Source organism: Corapipo altera, unplaced genomic scaffold (genome assembly GCF_003945725.1).
Source record: "Corapipo altera isolate COAL_440 unplaced genomic scaffold, ASM394572v1 65, whole genome shotgun sequence".
NCBI lineage: Eukaryota > Metazoa > Chordata > Aves > Passeriformes > Pipridae > Corapipo > Corapipo altera.
In genome coordinates, this window is record NW_020884891.1 from 8,783,539 (window position 1) to 8,805,940 (window position 22,402).

The 22,402-nt window shown below is 46.5% G+C and overlaps 1 protein-coding gene across 7 annotated transcripts in view; it reads left to right on the forward strand.

Annotated features, from left to right (window-relative positions):
• GRIA3 (glutamate ionotropic receptor AMPA type subunit 3) overlaps positions 1–15,217 on the forward strand; it is a 154,195-nt gene extending 138,978 nt beyond the window's left edge. For 5 of the 7 annotated variants that reach the window (XR_003527973.1, XM_027645372.1, XM_027645373.1 and 2 more), the window contains 3 exons: positions 9,640–9,754; positions 11,937–12,184; positions 12,750–14,561. Coding sequence is in view for 6 of the 7 variants with exons in the window: in XM_027645372.1 (XP_027501173.1) it covers positions 9,640–9,754; positions 11,937–12,182 (361 nt within the window). In the remaining variant the exon portion in view is untranslated. Of the gene's footprint in view, positions 1–9,639; positions 9,755–11,936; positions 12,185–12,749 lie in introns of all 7 variants that reach the window. The other 2 variants (XM_027645370.1, XM_027645377.1) reach the window with 2 other exon arrangements.
• The last annotated feature ends 7,185 nt before the right edge of the window (positions 15,218–22,402 follow it).

A 22,402-nucleotide genomic window follows, 5' to 3' on the forward strand; every position in this document is an offset into this window, starting at 1 on the left:
TGTGCTGGCCGGCACTGTAACCGTGGGTTGGACACCTTTAGCTTTGTACAAGCGCCGTAGCTGTTCTTTGAATGTCTTGTGTAGCCTTTGGACTAAGCAGCACCTCCCTGCAGCCTGCGGAGGAGCCGAGAGCAGGAGCCACAGAAGAAGCCGTTCCAAGAGGAAAGTAAAGACGGGGGGAAAAATGGATGTGTCTAGAGGCAAGAGAAAGAGAAGGTGAGGGGATAGCCCACATGCGAGGTAAGTTGAGTCTCTTGCTCATACTCATCCTGATTAGAAAGGATCCAGGCAATGACAGAAAAGATCCATGCTGCTGTTTCATATGTTGTAGGTTTGAGCGTGACGTTAAACATCTGTCGTCCCTTGTTCTGCCTCCCTGTTTGGGGAGCTCTTCCTCCCACCCCTCACCACATCTGTACCTCAAGTCTCGGGCACTGCTATGAATGAACTACAGTGACTTGTTAACAGCTTGCATTTCCTAATCCCATTGGCATGGTATTATTGCATTAGCACTTGGCGCTTCTATTAAATTATGGTCCTGTTAGTACAGAGTTTAATTTGTTTGAGCTACACTTATGAAACATATAAATATACTTTCATAGAGACAGCTGCTGCTGCCAAACAGAGGCTGCAAACTCTCTGCAAAGAGCACAGAAGCTTGCAGCCTCAGCTGGTAACACATGTGGCTCTGTATAGGTGTGCACAGAGTGTGTGTAGATGTTACAATGACATTGTGCACCGGTTCAAACACCTGAATTTAAAATGTATACCTAGTTACCACAAGGAAAAACACGACAGATTTTGCAAAGATACAGTCGCTGCTCCAACCTAAAAGAAAAACCAAAAAAAAGGCAAGAATCCTTGAGCTGACCAAAAGAACACTATTTACAAAAAAGCTCAGTAATGGAGACTAGAACAAAGTTCTGCTATGGGGAACTATTGCAGCTACCAAGTACTCAGCAGGAACTAAAAAAGCCTGTCCCCTGGCAGCCAGGGAGCTGCAGCCCCAGGATGCTGCTCACCAGCACTTGGGGCCCTGGGGCCTTGAGCACAGGGAACTGCTGCTGGCTCTGCTATTGAGGAAAAACAACATCCTTCTGCCAGGGGGATATATTGCTCTGCCTCTGAGCACTACCCCAGCCAGTGACATGCAGTGTATTTCTTAGGTGGATGGGGGTTATATGAGGCTTGAGGAGCTGAGTTTTAATCTTCTAATTTTTAAAGCTCTTTGTCTCTTCAAACTAGATGGCTTTCACTTTTATCTCTTCCACTGCCCACCCATAAAGCATTTCAGTCCCTCAAATGTTAAATCTTGGAGATGTGCAATTGCTGGTAACATAGAGCAGGGGGAAAATGTGGGTCTGAAATAGTAGCAAAGAGCAATGAAAGGCTCATTTCTTAAAGAAATCCCTGGTGCTTTTTCCATGAATATTAAATGTTCAATGTGGAATACCAAAGATCACTTTCTGAGATAGAAGATAACAAGTAGGAACAGTGATTGACAATATTGGTTTATGCCCATGTTATCAGGGCTCTTCACTCCTGCTTGGGGTACCAGGTAACTGTAGTCTTTAAAGAAACACGTGGGTTTGAATAATGAGCCTGTTTCCACCCAAAATCTGCCCCGTCCCTCACATGTGGGTGTGTCACAAAACATGAAGTCGTGGCACAGAGACGCTGCTAAATTGGTGTATTGCGACGGGCAGATGGATCTGATCTGGGCAGGAGCAGAGCCCTTGGACAATGCATTCACTCCCAGCTTTTGTGTCTTTTCAGAAGTTATTTCAGTAACAAGATCTGACAAAAAGTCCATTCAGTAGTTGCAGATCAGGCTGGGATTTATAGAACTTGGGGGAATAAAGTGCCTCATTTAGTTCAGATGGGTCTTTAACCTCAAGCGATGCCCTCTAGAGAGTAATGCTGGATTTGGTGTATCTTCCTGGATTGTTTCTATCTTTATATTTTAACAATACCAAGATGGTCATTAGTGAGATTTTTATGGTATTCTGTCAAATTCAGCAGAGTGCCTGGGCTTGATTTCTGCCTTTGTCAGTGCCCTGTGTGGCTGTGTGCCTGCACAGGCTGGCTTGGGGATGCAGCAGTGGCCACTTGCCTTCTGGCTCGCTCAGCTGCAGTCAGCAGGACTGGAAGCCCCTTTCAGCATCAACTCCCCTTCCTCCTGCCAGCCAAGTGGAGAAGGGTGATGATTCTTCATGGTGTGTAGCAGTGAGGGGGTTCTCTGCTGTGCTGGGTGCAGTGCCAAGCAATGGTGCAGTTGTTCAGGGTCATTCTCCCTGTGCCCTTCACGTATTTACCTCTTGGAGCGTGGCAAAGGTGACACATCCCACATGTCCAGAGCAACTGCCCGCTCTGCTTCCTCTGAAGTTAGTGTAGATTTGCCTGTGACACCAACAGGAACAATTAATTCAGTATTTTCAGCAGTTCTCTACCCAAGAGGATTTTAGGAAGCATTTGGAATTAAGAAAATGCTTGTTTGTTTGTGCCTTAATCCACTTGCCTTTCCTGTCACTGTGGCGTGGATTTTAGAAACCCAAGCATTTAACTTCTGAACTCTTTGATGTTATAACATTGTTGGTTGGGTTGTGCTGATGTCAGCAATCCCAGAGATGCTCCAGCCAGCAAGGACAGCTCTGGTCATAAGGAACAAAGGAAAACAATTCCTGCTGCAGAAGTGAGAATGCTCTAAATATGTCAGATTGCTAAATTAAAGGGATTAGGTAAAAATAACAGGGATTAAAAAAAAGTCAAAAAACACTTTATAATGCAGTAACCAAGACCTGGCACCATCATGGACTCTCACCTCCTTCACATCACTGGGATTTGGATGGGAGGGTGATGAGCCCTTTGCAGGGAACACAGCCCTTGGTCTGACCATGGGGCTGCACTCTGATGTGGAGGGAGAATGTCACACTTCATTAATCTTGCACTCTTAGGAGGGACAGATTTGCCAGACGCTTCCTGTGGCTTTTTGTTGCTCTGATGCCACAAATCAGCCATAAACCTGGCCTAGCCAGATATTAGTCCAGATTTACAGCTGTTCTGTGCCATGCTGTGTGACACAGCTGGAGCCCAGGGGTGTCTTTGGCGCTGCAATTTCACCTCCCCCAGTGGACCCAAATGGGCAGTACTAAGGTACAGTGAAACAGAAACAGCTTTGCTGTGAATACCACATCCCAAGTGGTGTGTGCCTGCATTTTCACAGCACTTCTCCAACCAGAGGAATTTGGCATCTGCTGTTGTACTGATGGGAAAAATGAGCAAGAACCTGTTGGTGACCACAGAGGATTCTGCATCATGGCAGGTGTGGAGTTTGGTGCATAGGGAGGTCACATCTCAGGCCTGCTAATGATGGACGAGGCTCCTGGTGACCACATTTACCATATGTTGGGAGCCAGCATCCATCTGCCTGTGTGAGAAGGATCCTCGTTGCCACTGGCCTGATATTTCATCTCTGAGTGGACTTTTCTGTCACCGGATGAGATGGACCATGGCCCTCCCAGGTGCTGCTGGGGACATGGATGTCCTGCCTGAGTAGCCCTGCAGAAGCCATGGAGCCCTCCTGGGACGGCTCATGAGCAGTGAAGCTGCAGAGTTTGGAGCTCTTGCCCAGCATTTGACATTCTCCTGAGCCAGCTGGGATCCCTCCTCAGCTGATCAGCTCTTCTGCAGCTTGTTCTCTGCTATCCTGAGCCTCAGCCCTGGGCGTGAGTGAAGAAAGGATATTTTCAAGACAGAGAAGATCTCTCAATGCTGATGTTATCCTGGTCTTCCTTCAAGGTCGTCATTTCTTTATCCTCTACTCCCAGAAAAGCTACATTTTAACTCTCGAGATGCTGCAAGCAACAACATTGCAAAAGTTCCACACTGTGTTCTCTACGCCAAATATTCTAGGGAACATCAGAAGTGGGCTGGTCGTGGAGGTGAAGGAGCAGTAAGACCCAGGTGGTGAGAGGTGCCAGGGCAGCCCTTGGGCAGTCCCACAGCCCTGGAGATTCCGTGCAGCCCATGCACTGCCCTCTCTGCCCTACCTCACTCCGAGGAAGCCCTTCAGTTAGTGCTTTGAAGAGCCTTCGCTTGTTACACCTTTGCTTTGCACCTCCCTTTTCTGAAAGATTGCATCTAAAAATTCTAAATGAATTCTGAGCAATGGTTCATCTTGTTTGAAGGAACAGTGTGCTGCCTGCCATGTTCATTCACTCTCCTTGGCAATGTTTGGGTTTGGGTATAACATTTATATTACATCCATTAGAGCATAGAATGGGGTGTGAATTACTCAAAGCTGTTCCAATCATCACTTAAAATCTTTATGGATTCCAAGTAATAAACATAGCTACAGCATTGCTGAGACTTCATGCCACTCAGCCACCAGTTAGACACAGCTAAAAAAGAGTCTGCAGATTATTGGGTGAGATATTCAAGTCCTAAAGTGGCTTTTGCTCCTAATTTTCACTTGCAGTGGTTACTGGCTCTTTGTATCACCTGCTGTGACTTGTGAGGACCAACCCTAAACACTGGCTACAAAGCCACTAGCATCATTCCTGGAAAATGGCCCTTTCCTGGCAAGACCGCAATGTTCTTTTCATAAATTAACAGTTCTTTTCCAAGAAACTGCTCTGACTCTTCACTGCAGTCCAGGTTTGTTCAGGGAAGGGTCCTGTTTACAGCACTGGCACACAAAAACGATGGCCAGTAACTGGAACCCAATTGCCAGAAGAACAGTGTGGCCAGCTTTTACAGTCATATGTGGGACTGCAGCCTGGACCTCTGTCTTAAGCCAGTAGAATTTAGTGATGGGCAGGAGGTGAAACACCTGGTTTGGGGTTATCTGCTTTAAATAGGTGCAGGAGAAATCAGGAAAATGAACCTAAAAGGTCATTAATCAAACTGCCAGAAACCTGTTATGATTTATAATTTGAGAGGGGCAGAATTTCTACCTTCCCACTTTTGGGACTAATAAAGATCTATTTCTTTGATGATTAATTTACTCGTCCTCTACTTCAAACTTGTTCTGGCCAGAAAGAAATATTATAATGCCACCAGTTTTCTCAACTGAGATAAAATTTACTGCAACTAACCTGCACTAGTGCTTTGGCAAGAGGAGGCAAAGCAAGAAATCCCTCAGACAGATGAGGGTGTCTCAAAGAGAAATAAGAAAAGAGATGGCCTCTGAGTCATCATGTTCCCTCTTTTCCATCTGAATGGCATGAATATAAGATAGATAGTAATGAAATAGAAATGTAAGGAATGCTCTGCAAAGAGCACGTAGCACATAGCAGCTCCTTCTTCTGAGAAGGGGCTTCTGCATGCTGAACATACTCAGCTTGGAAGTGATACCATATTTTGTACGGGATCAGCCTTCATGTCAAAGAAGTGCTGTAGCAATTCCTGAATTTGGAGAGTTTTTAAACTTGAACCCAAAGCTTGGTGTGAGATTTTAATGACTGAATGCACATTGTTTTTCAAAAATCAGTTCACTCCATCAGTATTGTCGTGTCACCTGGGGCCACCAGCAGCGAGGGGTGCAAAGGGGCTCGTGTCCTGTGCCCAGAGGGGCTGGAGTGCAGCAGGGAGGAGGCCCCAGGGCCACACAGCAAAGGGAAGAGGAGGTTCCCTTTGAGATGGTGTTACATTAAATTTGGAAAAAGACTAGCATGGCTAGTTTTCCAGCAGTAACTGATGGCTGAAGAGGAGAAGGTAATACTGCCAGCACCTGAGTAGAGTCTTCTAACAGGGTAGCAGAGAAACCAAACAGCTGAAACACCAGTAAGACCCACCTCTGTCCCAGGTGTAAAATCATGTTTGTGGCCTCTCATGAAGCCTGTAGAATAGAAATCAACCATAGCAGATGGCTTAATTGTCTGTGAGGGCAATACTATTCCATACGAGGCTCCTGGTACTGTTTCTCTAAACTCAAGTCTTCCAGTCATTTGTATATGTCAGCAAAAAAAAAATCCTAGTAGGGTTTGGTAAAACTGCCCAACAGATCCAACCTCACATGCTTAAGCCTGGATGAGCCAGATGTACTGGATGAAAAGGACAAACAAAGAAACAACAAAATCCTTCAGCTATGGGGAGAAAGAAAAACACTGCAAGTTTCTGCACAAGGATACCATCCTGTGGCGTCGACAAAGCCGACATCTCAATCCAAATGGCCTCATCTTGGTTTTTTGGTGTACAGAACACAAGAGCTCAAACCTCTGAACGTTTTACTTGGATAAAAGCAACCACACTAATAGAGAGCTGGTCTGGAAACAACATGGGGGAGATGAACAAGAACCCCATCATAAATTAAAGCAAGGAAAAATAGTGGAAGCCACCTGGGAAAGGGCTGAGGACCTCATAGGTTATCCTATACAGCACATCAACAGCAACCTAGTTAGAAAAACAGCTGGAAAACATAAAATTATCCCAGGACAAAGATGAGGAAATGAGGAAATTATCCTTCACAAATTGGTGCCTTTTCTTGCACATTGAGAGGGTGTCCTTGCTGAGGTACTGATGTTCATCCCAGTGCCCCAGCCAGCAAAACAGCTGAGCCGAGGGGGCTTGGAGCTGGCTCAGGCAAATCTCCAGGTTGTGTGCAGGGGGAACGGGATGGGCTAAGGCAGAGGAGGAACAGCCCCAGCAGGGGAGCCCCCTGGCATAGTGACAGCTCCACCAGCAAAGCCTTGGTGGGCCAGAAGCAGGCAGTGGCTCCTTGGCACCTGTCTGCCCATCCCATTCGTCTCCTCATACTGGGACAAATGGATGGACCCAATCACCTCTCTCATACTCAGCCTAAGGGACCTCACCTGACAAACAGGGCCATGACAAACTATAGTGAAAACCCCAGTTTAGGCAAATTCCCATCTGTTTAGCTAAGATAATTTTAGTTTACTACTTTTTCTTTTTTTTCCTTTTTTTTTTTTGGCAATTGCGTGTGCACAATTAACTGCAATCTTGGTTTGGAAAAAAAAATACAGCACCCTAATTAGCATATTAAGCCTCCTCATTTCCCAGTACTGTATAATGTTGTGAAAGCTAATCTATAATGTATTGGATGTTATGCAAATTCTTGGTGCTCCGTATGGGGTTTGTAAAGGCATGCAAATTAAAAATAGTGTTTGGAATAGGACTGGGGGGAGGGGAAAATTTGCACAATAAAATATGCAGGTAGGAGGAAAGGTGTTTATAACCTTCTTCCTATTGTTTGTGTATTCTCAGCTGTACAATGCTTTTCAAAGCGGAGAGATGTATTGCATAAAATCTCTCCAAATTGGATGGTTTTTAAATGAAATTTAAAATGAGAGCACTGTTCTCTAAACAATAATTCACCTCACTCTCTGCTGGTGCTTGTAAGTGGTAGGTAAAGGCACTCGGCTTTAACTGACTGGCATTTCAGTCATGCACGGCTGCTCATAGTGTGTTTGCCTGGGTGTCACTGGGGGTCTCAACACAGCCACTGCTGTCCAGGAGAGTCCACAGTGGTGGCCTCACTAGGACCTGGCTGGTGGCCATCAGTGTAACCCAGCGGGGCAGGTGCATTACTTGCAGCACCCAGGGTGTTTGCAGTGTGCAGAGCGTGCTTTGATCCTGTTAATGTTTTATGGCCCTACCTACAGGAGGATGTAAGTGTAGCTGCAGCACAGCTGGCTTTTTAGGATGCCGCTGGCTCCGGGTGGAGGGGCTCCGTGCCTGCTGCCAGCACCGAGCCAGCAAACATGGTCAGTCTCCTGCGGCTTGTCACTGCCAGCTGTCGGCTGTGTCCGCCTGGGTGCGTACAGCCAGCCCTGATTGATACTTAATTAGATTACAGCTGCCGCTTAAAAATAGCCATTTTATAAAAATAAAATCTTGGCTGGTGTCAGACGGAGCCCTGTGCAGACCAGAAGTGGTGCTGCCTCTCCCTGGGCATCCAGGAAGCTCCGCAGGCAGTGCTGGCATTGCTGCCGCTGGGATCAGGGACCCGTGGTTCTCCCCGCCTCGATGGCTTTTCTCTGCCCTTGCCTTCCTGGTGGCCTTGGTGACACCACACTGGGTCATGTCAGTGGGAGTGGGGAGTTCAGCTCAGGAGCTCTTGAACATGCTCATTTTTATCTGGTGCTGCACAAGCTGCCTGGGCTCAGCTGAGCACAGCCTATCCCACCTCCATGGGGCTGCTGCTCTCCTCCCAAAGGGCCCGTAGCACCTCCGAGGGCAGCGCTGTCCAGCATCAGCCACCAACAATCTCACAGCCATCTCAGAGGCAGCTCCTTGGCAGATGAGGGAAGGGGGCTTTTCTTTACCATCTACTTCTTCCAGCATCTTGCCCTGCCCCAGGCATGGCAGGGCTCGGCCCTCCTGGTCTGGGGACCTTTCCCTAAATTCCATTGTGCAGTTAAGCTTGTATTTCAGGTGTTTTGTATAGGTCGTACTGCTCTTTCTCCTGAGTCTCTTCCTCTCCTCAGAGTCTCAGGCCCTTTGGCCAAGGGTGGGAGAAAGGCAGGGAGCAGCAAGATCCAGACACGAGGCTGGCACTGGGGCAGACATGGGCTCAGCTCCTGCATCTCCTCCACTGACAACAGACCTGGATGGACCCAGAGCGGGCCATGCATGTGTCTGCCTGGTGTTGTCCCATGCAAAGTGGCACAACATGGCTGAGGATAAGGGCCCAGCCCTTTCCACCCCACCAGCTGCCCTGCACTGCCATGGAGCAGGAATCAGAGCAGGAACTGAGGATGTGCCTTATGCAGGGGGCCTGTCTAATCAAAGCAGGCAGGAAAAAAACCCAAGACATCACACAAGGAGGAGATGGAAATGACAAAACCTGACTGAGAGTTCCTCAGGTGCTGCTTTCCCACAGGGAAGAGGCAGATGAGCTCAGGTACCCTTGGGCTGTGGGCTCTTGGCAGCACCAGTCAGCAGCTCCCTTTGTCCTGCCAACATTTCCCACCCTGGGCACTTTCAGCAAGTGTTTCCATATTCACTCATTTGCTTCACAGAGGTCTGCATTTGCTTATTTTCTGCTGCAGTTCCCTGGGCTGGGGGAGTTCAGGATGCAGCAGCTCCGGGGAGCACAGCCAAGCACTGTGCCTCCAAGCACAGCCCCTGCAGCAACAACCACAGGAGCTGGAGAAGCCACCGCTGGCAGGGAAGCAGCCGAGAGCGCTGGCAAAGCCTCCCTCCAGGAATGCACCCTGGGGGTTTTTGCTCTGCAGATGTGCACACACACCCCCACAACACGTGGGCTGTGGGGGACCAGGAGCCACGAGCACTGTTTGACTGTGAGAAGCCACAGGGGGTGGATTTGGGGCTTCTGTCTGTTAGTGCAATACGAGGGTCCTGCTAGATCAAACCCACCCGAATCCATAAAGCTACTGCAGGTGTCTGTGGGGCACCAAACTGGGAAATTGGCCTTGCTTTGTTTCTACTGCCTTCATTTAACAGTGAGTGCCGATTACTCAAAGCGATATGGGCAGGACCTGGTAATGTAGAGATGCTCTAGAGTTAACTTAAGGGGATGATCCAGTTGCCTGCAGTGTAAATACTTTGTGGCCAGGAACCCTGCTTTATCGCTTTGTATAGTATTAAAGTAGTTTAAAGATTGAATAACATAAAATAACATAATATAATGTTATTTATGTTATTTCCCACGTGAAGAACTCCTGTAAACCTTGCAGTATTGAAACTCAGTGAACAAGGCATCTTAGACAAGCTGAAAAACAAATGGTGGTACGATAAGGGTGAATGTGGAGCCAAGGACTCCGGAAGTAAGGTCAGTCGCTGAAGGTCTTTTTGTACTGATTAGCAATCACATTTTGACCCACTGTTTGTTTATACCAAGAATGACTTTCAGAAGTTGCTATTTACATTTTGAAGGTTGAAAGAAAAGACTAGAAAAAATAATTTAAGTCTCAGAACATGACAGCGTTTTTCTTATATGCAGTAGCAGACTGTAGTTGTAAGTATGTTTTACTGTGTGAGTATTTTGCTAGAAAAACATGCAGAGAGAAGCCCCCAAAGTCTCCCAAGGTGATGTTTTCAATTAAATGCACAAATTTTAGCACAGTCATTTTGTATTATTCAGGCCAGCATCTTTTCTTATTTTTAGTTTTATTGAAAAAACACATTTTTGTTTCAAAATTATGACTTAGCTTCTCTACATGTCAGTTTGGGAGACAGTCACATGCTTGCTAAGGATGTAAATTTTCAGGACAGACCACTGATAAGGAAGAAACTCCTCTCCCACCTTGTTTCCCAATTCAGTCTGAAATTGGTTGGATTTTTTTTTTAAAAAATCTAGAAATCCCAATGGTGAGTCATTACCTGAATGTTGTATATTCCTTTTTATATTGCTTTGAACCATTTTGCTGCTGTACTGCCCTGTTGCCCACCAGCTGTGCTGTGGGGCTGGCCAGCCTCATGTGGAACCACTGTAGACTCCAGGGGAGATCACACTCCTGAGGTGGATCACCCCTTAAATTGCAGGAAATATTTATTTACACCATTCAGTTAAAAGAAAACACAGAGGGGGTTTTTTTCTTAATGCTTATAGACCCATTGGGGAGAAAACCCCTGTAAAAGTGCTGGGCTTGTTGGAGTGAAGGACATTTTCAAAGGCACCAAGAGGAGGAGAAATCCAGCTCCAGCTGAAATCGGTTGCAGTTGAGTGCCTAACTCCCCTGGTGCCTTTGGAAGTGCTCTCTGTAATCATTCAAACAGAAAACTATAATTTCAAAGCACCCTCTCAGTGTCGGAGGACAATTTCAAGTTCCAGCGAAGCCGATAATAAAATTTCATTGATTTCAGTTGGACTGGAAGTCGCTAAGGGCACAACCCTGTAGCTGTTGGATGAGATAAATTTGGGATCATGGGATATGTGAACACACAGCAGCTGCAGAAGGGAAGTGTAATTGGAAAGGGATATAAATGAGCAAGATCTTTAGTTTACATGGCAGGCTGTTTGCTACAACTGCATGTATCCAAATTGCTCGTGAAATGCACAGACACTTGCAAGGTAGACCCTGTTTTATTCCGACTATATGCGAATTTTTCTCTCCCTGGAGAGACTTGTTAACCAAGCTCTGTCAGCAAGTGTCCTCTCTGGGCACAGCCAGGTTGCTTTGGCACCTGCCTGTCCGTCCCAGAGTGGTGTGGTGTGGTGTGCCAGCCCAGCCAAGGCTGTGCCAGCCACCCTTCCTGCCCACAGCCAGCCCACCTGCCCGTGCAGCAGCAAAAGGGTCGCAGCTCTATTTATTGTGATTACAGAATCCTGTTCTTGAAAATGCAAGTTTCTCTCCCATCTGACATGTATTGAAGGAAGGTAAACCCTGGCCAGTGATTTTTGGTTTACAATGTCTGTTTTTATTCAATAACTCACTCTCCTAGAGGTGCTAGTTTAGCTCAGGACTCTGCTGCTTGACCTCTAAGTAACTGACCATCTTCCTAGGGTGTTTTGTTTTTTTTTTAATATTGAAAAAAAACATAGATAAGTTTAGCAGCATCTCAACAATTTTACCTACATTCACCAGAACCAAGTGTGCAGTGGTTTGGCTTTTTCTTGTTCTGGTTTTGTCACGGCCTTTTCTAAAACCTGCTGTTTTACTCAGCCCCTGCTTTCCCCAGCACAGCTTTCCCACAGTGCCTTTGCCACCAGGGATGCTCGGCCGTAGGCAGGTTTGCTCTGGGGCACCAAAGGCCTGGGACAGTCAGTGGCCAAAAATATCTCATTGCCTTGGAGTCAGCCAGGGCTTCACCCGCCACAGGGTGGAAGGCAGAGCAGTGACTGCTGTGCAGCCCCAGGCTGCGGGGATGGGGGGACAGCACTGGTCCGTGAGCTGGACACCAAACACCACGAGTGCAGCTATTCCTGCTAGGACTAAGTGCAAAGTAACTTGTTGTCTGTCTGCCCGTCTGCTCCTCCCAGCAAAGCTAACGGCATCGCTCGTTTCTCTTAGGACAAGACGAGCGCTCTGAGCCTGAGCAATGTTGCTGGGGTGTTCTATATCCTTGTGGGAGGCCTGGGGCTGGCCATGATGGTGGCACTGATCGAGTTCTGCTACAAGTCTCGGGCCGAGTCCAAGCGAATGAAACTCACCAAGAACACGCAGAACTTCAAACCTGCTCCCTCCACCAACACCCAGAATTACGCTACCTACAGAGAAGGCTACAACGTGTACGGCACAGAAAGTGTGAAAATCTAGGGGTACGGCTGCGGGCCGGGAGCTGAACCCGCTGGGGTTTCCTCTTTCTCTCTTTTTTTTAAACTGTCTGTGCTGTTGTGTTGTGTGCATCAGCGGGCTGCTGCAAGAGGGCTTTTGAGATGTCATCTTGTGGCAGTCTCGAAGTGTCAGTGGTTTAAATTTCTGCCCTGATCAGAAGTAAGCTTGGTACCATCCTGTATTGCACACAGTGGTAGCTGGCTTCATGCTGTAGTAACTCCTCTCTCCAGCATCGTGCTGGTTCAAAATGGAAGTATTTTGTTAAATGCTTTAAAAATCACATCTCTCTTGCTGGTGATCTCTTCCCCTTTCTATTTAAACTATGATCAGGTAAGTGCTCTTAGGAAGTCTCAAAAAAATCTACAATAGAACAAAAACTTCTACACTAGAATTTGTGATTTCTAAAGCAGGAGAAAAAAAATAGAGCTGAATTGCTGAAAAATTACTCTGGAAAAGCCTGGTTAGCCCAGAGCCTGTTCCTCTCCCCCGGCTGAGCTCTCCTGCCCCTCGCTGCCAGGCAGTGATGAAATCTTTCTGGTTTTATTATAGATCCTCACCCTGACAGCATGCAAGAGGAAAAGCAGCAGAGAATGTGGCTACTTCATGGATTTGGACCACCTGAGCCAGTCATACTCTCTCCGAGGTGTCAGGCATGACACGCGTTGATGATGGTGCAATGTACTTTTAATAGGAAAAACTGATTTTTTTTTCCTTCAGTGCCTTATGGAAGACTCTGAGACTCACAACAATGCAAACCATCACTGAAATATTCTTGCTTTGCTTGAAAGAAGTAAAAGAAAAGAAGAGAGGAAAACAAAAGAAAAAGAAAATTTAAAAAAAAAAAAAAAAAAAAAAAAAAAAAAAAAAAGAAAAATCAGAAAAAGAGAAAAGGAAAAAGAAAAGGAAAGGACTGGTAACAAGATATTGGTATGTGAAAAAAAAATTCTTGTAAAAAAAATAAGTGCAACAAAAGCCATTCTTTGATACCACTGCACAGTAACTGAACTTGTGTCCTGAAAGCAAATCGCAGCCGGTTTCCTCAGCCACCCCAATCGTATCAAATTATGAAACTCCTCCTGACACAAAGCCTCAGAAATCTGCTGCGTGCGAGCACAGACCGGCCTGCCAGTGCTTGTAGGAGCTGATGTCAAGATGTTTCAGTATTTACTTACAGTGGTGTGATTTTTTTATTTTTTCTGAGCCACTTTGATCTCTCCAGCTAATTTGAGCAATTCTGTATAACAGTAAAAGGTGTAACACCTGAAGAAAAGAGTCTGTGCATTCAAACCAATTAAGGTCAATGACTGTGAATCCGTAAATCCAAAAGAAGGGAATTTATGGAACTGCATGTCTTGCATCCAGATCAGTAAATTAATTCCTTGACAAGGTAGCTAAAGTGCGGGCAGAAAATATTGCATTCCTTTTTTTGTTCTATCATCAGGCATACCTACAGGTGCTTTATTAAAATGACATTGGGTGGCTTTTAAAATAAAAAAATAAAGGAAAAGCTACTTGCTGTTTAGGTTCAGACCATATATCTCTTTTCTTGCTGTGCATTTGCATTTTAATTCACTGTTTAATATCAAGCAATGAAGCAAGAGAAGGGCAGGTTAGTTTTTCCCAGGCCTGCTTCTGCTTCACCCCAGTTCTCTCCCAACTAGCACTGTGCTCAGCTAATGCTTCTCAGTAATGGTCCTTGTAAAACAGAAGTAAGGGAAGAGGATAGTAACTCAAATTAGAGCTGCAGTTCCAGAGTAATAGTAAGCGATCTAACATGACTCCTGCTAGTACTGTTATATTATATCAGCTCCTGCCAACTCTTGTTTCATGGCTCCTGGTGAGAGGATGCTCCTGTCCCTGCCTCTCAGTGAGGAGGACACCGTGCTCTGCCAGCTCTGCTCCAGGCAGGGGCTCGCTATTACTCACATCCAGCGTCTTAGACAGCAGCATTTCAGCCTTGAACCTCTGCCTGGAAACTACTTAACTTCATCTTTAAAAATAAAAATTTAAAAAAAAAAAAAAAAGGAAAAGACAAAAAAAAAAAAAAGGAAACCACAAACCTTTAAACATATTGTCAATCACATGGGAAATGTTCAATGGAATATCTGCATACTAATTACCTCTAATCGACAATATGTATTTTCTGTAGTTTACGATATAGAGTTTTATTTCATCAGTAACATACAATGAAAAAGAAACTCATTTAAACCAGTCTGACCCTTAGGCATTTAGTTTGCTGATGATAGATTTGAACTTTTAATAGGATTTAAAAACAAAAACAAAAAAAAAAAAAAGAAAAAGAAAGTCTCGTAAAAAATAAGTATTTCCAACAAACTGTAATATAAAATCATTTTAAAAGCTCATAGGAGAATAATTTATTGTTCGAGTTTTTAACAAGATATTGACAAAAAAATTGTTGTTTTGTTTTCATTTTCTTTTCATGAAACTGTGATCTTTTTTTTTCGACTTCTGAACGCGATCACGTCCCCAGCAAGGGCGAGCTAAAGCTGTGCGGTTATGAGTTGTATTTAAAACAAACATTTTTCTTAAAAGCTGTATAAAAGATGTATGTTTATCAGATCAATTTTTAAGAGTGGAGGCTTCACACCAGTGAAGGGAGTTTGGTAAATGGTTCAATATTTTTTAAACTTGCATGTAAAGCTGAAACAAAATGTGTTGAGTGCTTACCAATTCCGGCTACCAACTTCAAGCTCTTGGAAGTTCGGCAGTAGTCTCACAATGATTTGTTTTGGTATATTTTTTTAATTTTTTTTGCTTTGGGGGATTTGGGGGTTCTTTCCTTTTGGGGTATTTTTCCTCCTTTTTTTTTTTTTTTTTTTGTAATTTAAGTTCCTATTTTTGGTCGTTGAAACTGCACTTCAGTGAGCAGAAAAATTGCCAAGCGAACTAATGGCTGTAAAAGCATAAACTGCATGTGTGGGCATCAATTACTGAGCCTCATTTTGATGAGGTGTTGTACAAAGAGTTTTAATACATTTTGTAAATAAAACTGTAAAGAAAAAAAAATGAAAGAGCCTGCTTATCTTTTCATCAGAAGAGAAAGAGTCCCTCCCTACTGCTGTCCCTTTGACCAGTCTGGGATGCTCCACAGGTATTTACCACAGAACCCTCCAATGGTTTGGGTTGGAAGGAACGTTAAAGATCATCCAGTTCCAACCACCCCACCCTAAACTCACTAGACGAGGTTGCTCAAAGCCCCATTCAGCCTGGCCTCAGGCCTCAGGGGTGTCACCAGTGCTTCTCCCACCACACTGCTGGGAAATGCATATTTCTGGTTTGGTACCCTGCAAACCAACTAATTTATTGTTTTCTTGATGAGTGAAGCTGGTTGATCCTGGCCAGGTCCAAGGGGCACCCTGTGGGGAGCAGGGAAGGAGCAGGGGAGAACCATCAGGGCTCCAGCCAGAGCAAGAGATGCTCTACCCCTGCAGTGGGCAGCAGTGTGGGTAAAAACATTCCTCAAGTGGTGACTATACAGATGTATTTTCCTGCAATTCCCACCTCTTCAGCAATGCTTTTTGAAGAAAAACCTTCACCAACATTGCAACTAATCCCAACTCGATAAATTAGAGTTTACTTCATCCACAGCATGGTTTTTCCGAGTCACCACAAACTATGAACTGTAGGAAGTAATCCTGATATTAAACAGGATTAACAAATGGAAAAACATACGTGGCAATCACTGGTATCTTTTGCAGCTCAGCATCCAGCAGCCAGCAGTTGGTCTCAACCATGGGGCTGCTTCAGCCTGGCCCCAATCCCTGTGGAACTGCTGCCAGCCACTGGTGCTTGTTTTATGTGAGCACAACGGTGGGACACGGGCTGAGCCCACCACCACCATGTCTTCAGCAAAGGCTTCAGCAACAGCAAAATAAGCTCAGAAATAAGCAAGGGCTAAGTGAGAAAAATAAACAGCAATTATTTGACCCTAAACATCCTACAAGGACAAAGGCTTCGGGTTGTGGGTGTGAGCAGGCTGTTGTGCTGGGCACGCCGGGCTCTGTGGGGGCCACCCTTCCCCTGGGAGCAGGGACACGGGCCTTTCTCGCCTTGGCCCTGGGAGAGCTTGTGCTGAAACGAGCCTATTTATATGTAAAGTGCCCACACAATGAATGCAGGGAGGCATGGAAAAAAATATTGTTCTGTCCTTTAACCTTCATTTCATGCTCAACGTCCAGGCAAACGTGGGCGGGCTGCGTTTTCTAGAGAGCGAGAGCGGTCTTGACCTGCTCCCTGCTGCCTGACAGCCAAACACAGCCTTGCACCAGCCACGGGGGTGACCAATGGTCCCTCCCCCAGGGACCTGCCAAAATGGGCCACTGCGAGCAGGGCTTAATGTGCCCGCTGAGCCCCAGCACTGAGATGGGAGGGTGTGAGAGGAACAGCAATGCCAGACTGATGCCAATTCTGGCCCTGCACAAGCAGCTGGTGTGGTGCTGCCCCACCACGGTCTCACCAAGCACCAGATCCTGCAAAATGAGCGTTGAGGTTTTCTAATACATTTGAGTCGGGCAAAACAAAGCAATTAGGGTGAAGAGACACAGCTGCACGAGTGAGCTGAGAGATCCTGGCCAGCTGGGACAGGGTGGGAGGTGGCTCCACATGGGACTGCAACCACAGGGATGAGGGGCAGGAACAGATTCTGGGCCAGGCTGCTGCTGTAGGGAATCCAGAGCATCCTTGGGTCACAAGGGCAGTGCACTTCAGGCCAAAACCTGGACTTCACTACATAGGCTACAGCAGTGGCAGCAGGGCTGCACCACAGCCCTGGAACACTGGGCTCTAACACACCCCAACGTGACCTTGTCTCTAGGCTTCGGTGGGGGGGAATAATATAAGAAAAAATTCAGAGTAATGTATCCAGTTTCCAAAGTCATCAATGGGAGCAAAAGGATGTCAACAGTGTTAAAGTTCAGGCCTAAAAACCCAAAGCAATAGCAGCTCCTCCCCACGGTACAGAGCACACCTGACAACAAAATAAAATCCATACTGTATCATTATGGCACAGTTTTTCCTTCAAAGGTTTTGTGCAAAGGACTGCAACATTTATTTTTTAAAAAATAATTATTCTTTATGGCTATTTAAATAATAATACATCATGGATATCAACATTAAATTACGAAATGTCTTTACTTCTCATATTCATCATTTCAGTCTGGAAAATTGGCTCTGTTTTACAGGCAGCAATACATAAACAAGATCTGGATAATGATAGCTCTATTCAATTAACCTAAAGGATTTAAGTACAGAGATAATATTTGCATGGATATTATAAATTTCAAAGTAATATTAGCTCAGAATATAATACATCTAAAATTGGTATCAGGGAGGACAGTGCCCCCAGGAGCAGCAGTGCCTGCAGCCCAGTGCTGTGCTGAGCCACGCTCGGTGCCCCCGTGGCACTGGGGCTGCAGGAAGAGCCCAGGCTGGCATTTCACCATGGGCTAATTCCAACAGGGTCAGGGCAGCCACTGCTGCATCGTGCCCAGCCCAGGAGCCTCAGGCCAAAGCCCCACCAGCACGATGGGACACCTCTCGTGTGTGCCCTGTGGGGAGACAAATTTGGCTAAAATTCCCCCCTGCTCCCACAACATCCCAATCCTGCTCTGACTCTGGGCTTCCTTGTCTTTGTTTCATCAGTCTGAGAAGGACTGATGAGACTTGTTTATAGTGTGGCATCAGCACTACAATAGCATCAAGAAAAATGCTTCCCAGCTTCCCCCAGGCGCAGGCACTGGCAGCAGCTGCCCCACAAGGCAGGGAGCAGCCAGAAACCACATGGTATCCAGAGAGGAATCCGAGCAAAGGAGCTGCCATACACACCTTACAGCAGCATAACAGTAAAACCTCTGCCCTTCCCTAATGGAGTTGATCAAGCTCGCTGGAAGCACCTGCAGCTCTGGTTTTGCTGGATGACCATGGCACTGGCAGACTCATGGTGGGTGGCGGTGACTCCTGGGCTGACACAAAGAGCAGGATAATGAAACCTTCCTGCACACACTAAGTATTTATTTACTGCTGTTTCTAACATTGAAGTGTTAACCCTAAATTATTTATACCATCGTGGCATTTTAGGATGACAGGACATCTTACAGCAGAGCAAGGGGAGAAGATCCCACTCTACAGCAACAGTCAGATGAGCAGGAACGGGCAGCAGGAGCAGGGAAGGTGCCATGAGAAGTGGTGGAGCACAGGGCAGGGGAGAGCAGAGCCGAGGCAGAGCAGAGGCTTTCCAGAATCATTTCCCACTGGTGAAGAGGCTGTTGACACCTCCAAGCAAGCAGGCAGAGCTGACACTCAAGGTGAACTTGGAGCTAATTTGTAGCAGCAGATGAGGATTGAAACCAGGATGTGCGGTGGCACCTGGCCTGCCCCAGCAGACAGTTACAGGGATTCTCCTGTCATCTGTTTTGTTGTGTTTTCACGTCTTTCTTACTTTATTCTGCTTTCAGGAATGGAGGAGCTGAAGGCAGCAGAAAAAAAACCAAGCTAAAGCCAAAGGGAGACAGCTTGAGGAAGGGCTGGACCTGCCATCTAAGAGTGGGGACCTGCACAGAGCCAAGGAATGGGGCTGAGCTGGTGACTGGTCCACAAAGGGTTAACCGGGGTCCAGGCAAGAACCCAAGCCTTGATGGCAAGGAGAGGGTAAGGCACTTAAAGCCTATAAAAAAAGGCACAACATAAACTGCAGCCATGATGCTGATAATGACTGGTGCTTTAGATAATGTTTAGCATATAAATAAAGTAATTGACCAATTAATGAGCACATGGCAGATGCTTGATACGCTGTAACAAGTAGGGAAGGGTGTGATATAACACCAGAAATTGATTAAAGGAATATAAAAGCAGAGCAGTGTGGGAGAGCAGTGCCTGGGCCCTGGGCCAGCTGCTGCAGGCAGGTTTGGGGGCAGGGCCACAAGAGCAGGGAGAGGGGACAAGGGTTTGGTCCCTGCTGCAGGGGCAGAGTGGGGCACGGTGGACAGTGAGGGAAAGGAGATAACTGTGGGATAACTTATGTGCACCTGCAGTCCAGAAAGCCAACCATATCCTGGGCGGAATCACAAAGAATTGTGGACAGCAGGTCAAGAGAAGTGATTCTACTCCTTCTACTCTGCACTTCTGAGATCCCACCTGGAGCACTGTGTCCAGCTCTGGGGCCACAACATAAAGACATGGACCTGCTGAAGCGAGTCCAGAATAGACCATGAAGCTGGACCCCCTCTCCTATGGAAGCAGGACCAGAGTTGGGGCTATCCAGCCTGGAGAAAAGGTGGCTCTGGAGAGACAGAGCACCTTCCAGTACCTGAAGAGGCTACAAGAGAGAAATGGAGAGAGATTTTTTCCAAGCCATGGAGGGATAGGACAAGCAGGAATGGCTTTAAACTGAAAGAGGACAGGTTTAAATTAGATCTTGGTAAGAAATTCTTCCCAGTGAGGGTGGTGAGGCAATGGCACAGTTGTCAGAGAAGCTGTGGCTGCCCCATCCCTGGCAATGTTCAAGGCCAGGTTGGATGGAACTCTGAACAACCTGGTCTAGTGGAAGGTGTCCCTGTCCATGACAGGGCGTTGGGACGAGATGATCTTTAGGGTCCCTTCCAATCCCAGCAGTTCTATGATTCTGTAACGTCAGGATGGATTAGGGAACAGGGAGGGGGATCTGCTGCCGTGCTCGGCTCAACACTGACATGCAGCGGCCGGGATGGGGGGAAACGCCGCCTCCTGTGACCGGCACGGCCAGAGCCCTGGGCGGCCCCGGCCCGCGGTGAACACCGGGCACCGCCGCGCTCCGGGGACGGCTGCACTCAGCGAGCCTCGGGTTTATCCCTCCCTCCCCTGTCCTCGGTGAAGCAGATTTTTAATATCATTCCAAGCCTTTCGACAAATATTGGATTTGAATTCCAAATATGGGCTGAGCAGGCTAATTACCCAAAAAATCCTGCAAAATTAATGTAAGAGCCACGGTTTGATCTGAGGCAAATAAATATAAATGGTGTTTATTTAATATTCCCCTGCCCTTTAAACAAGGGAAGTTTGCCAAAGTTGAGGCGAAATGCCTTATTACGGAATAGCTGAAGCTGTGACCTATCACAGATGCTGCAGATTACACAGAGTAATTAGAACATCACAGCAGATAGGGCTTAATTAATGGGTGCAGGTTTTCCCCCAGGACCATGGGCCAGGACCACCACCAACCCAGCCTTGTTTGTTCTTCCCCACAACCCTCTCAAATGTAGTCATAAAATCACTTAGGTTGGAAAAAATTTAAGATCATTAAGTCCAACTCTTAACCCAGCACTACCATGATCACCACTAAACCATGTGCCCAAGTGCCACACCCACACACCTTTCAAACACTTGCAGGGATGGTGACTTCACCACTTCCCTGGGCAGCCTGTTCCAATGCCTGATCAACCTTACAGTTGTTCCCTAATATCAAATCTAAACCTCCACTGGAGCATTGAGATAATTTCTTCTTGTCCTGTTACCTGGGAGAAGAGACCTGGCTACAATCTCCTTTCAGGTAGCTGTGAAGAGTGATAAGGTCCCTTTTCTTCAGCTAAATATCCCCAGTTCCCTCAGACACTCCTCATCAGACTTGTGTTCCAGACCTTCCCCCAGCTCTGTTGCCCTTCTCTGGACCTGCTCCAGCCTCTCACTGTCTTTCTTGTCATGAGGGGCCCAAAGCCAAACACAGGATTTGAGGTGTGGTCTCAGCAGTGCTCAGCACAGGCGGATGGTCACTGCCCTGGTCCTGCTGGCCACACTACTGCAGATCCAAGCCAGGATGCCATTCTTCTTGGCCCTCTGGACATAAAGTTGATTAGTGTGCCAGTGGCATGAACAGCTAAACGACCTGGCCAGCTCCCCTTCTTTCCATGCTTTCCCCAGCCCTCTGGGACTCACTGACCCCCCACTTTTTCCACTCAATGTCTCTGGCATGCCCCCTGCATTGAGCTGTGCTTTAATTACAAATCCCATCACCAAGCCCTCACTGACATTTCCACACATGCAAGCCAAGTCCCTGCAGAGATCCATGTAGGATAGAAAGATCAGAATGACCGCCTTTTTCTTTTTTAAATCTCCTTGAGGTAGAAAACCCTCCTGTAGGCAGGAACTTGGTGAGACTGCTCCTGTAGCGGAACATAGCAGAGCACACTCAAGTTATCCCAGCCACAGCATGATCTTTCACGAAGTTTAGTTATTTCCCTCTTCTGTGGCAGTTTACTGTGGGTGTGTCTGCACTTGCCAAACCAGTGGCAGAGTCAGCATAAGCATCCCCATCCCAAATCTCTTCTCCTCTCCCCCCACTGCTCCTGCCACATCAGGGGCAAAGCAGGTGAGGGATGAACCCTCCTGCCAGGGCAGGTACACAGTTCCTCAAAGCCAGATTTTAAATGATTGTTTCAACTCACCTGTCAGTGTGTGGGATGCCAGACAGTCCCCTGGTTTTTGGGAGGTCACGCTGTATTCAGTGGCCAGGGTGACCTCTGCCCAGGTTCACCCACCTCACTGTGACAGCCCTGAGCCCAGGGCAGGCTGGTGGCTGCAGCCCCAGCCAAAGCCCCACCTCTCGCACTCCAGGAAATCCCAAAGACTAGAGTGACTTTGATAGAATTATTTCATTTTAGAATGCCCTAATAAGTTAATTAAAAGTCTAAGCATTTAGCTTGGCTACTCTCCTTTTTAGGAATTCTTTCTCACCTCTAATGAGCTGAATAACTCTTACTCAATTCTCTTCCCAATTTGTCTGTGTCTTCCTTGCACTGCAGGGCAAGGGTTTGTAATCTTCTACAATTCACTCAGAAATAACCTCTAATTAATCAGAACAAAGCTAATCACACAAGTGTTACTGATCAAGTCTATAAGCACTAATATTTTTTAACATTCAGTATTTCAAATACAGCCACCAAGACAACACCCCTCTGTCCCAAATCCGATTACTGAAAGCACAGAGCACCAGGAATGCTCAACTTCTGATTAAAGTTCCCTTTCTCTGGATAATCCACCAAAACACCAACAAACCAAACCCTCAGAATATTTAAGAGACAAGTAAGTCTCTGTGTTTAATCTCCAAGAGGAGATTTTAATGAACTCTGGATGAGGGATAAATGCCTCAAAGGAAAGGTATAAACCTGACTGAATGCAGGAAGGCAAACCCTGACACGTGTGTCACTTCACAG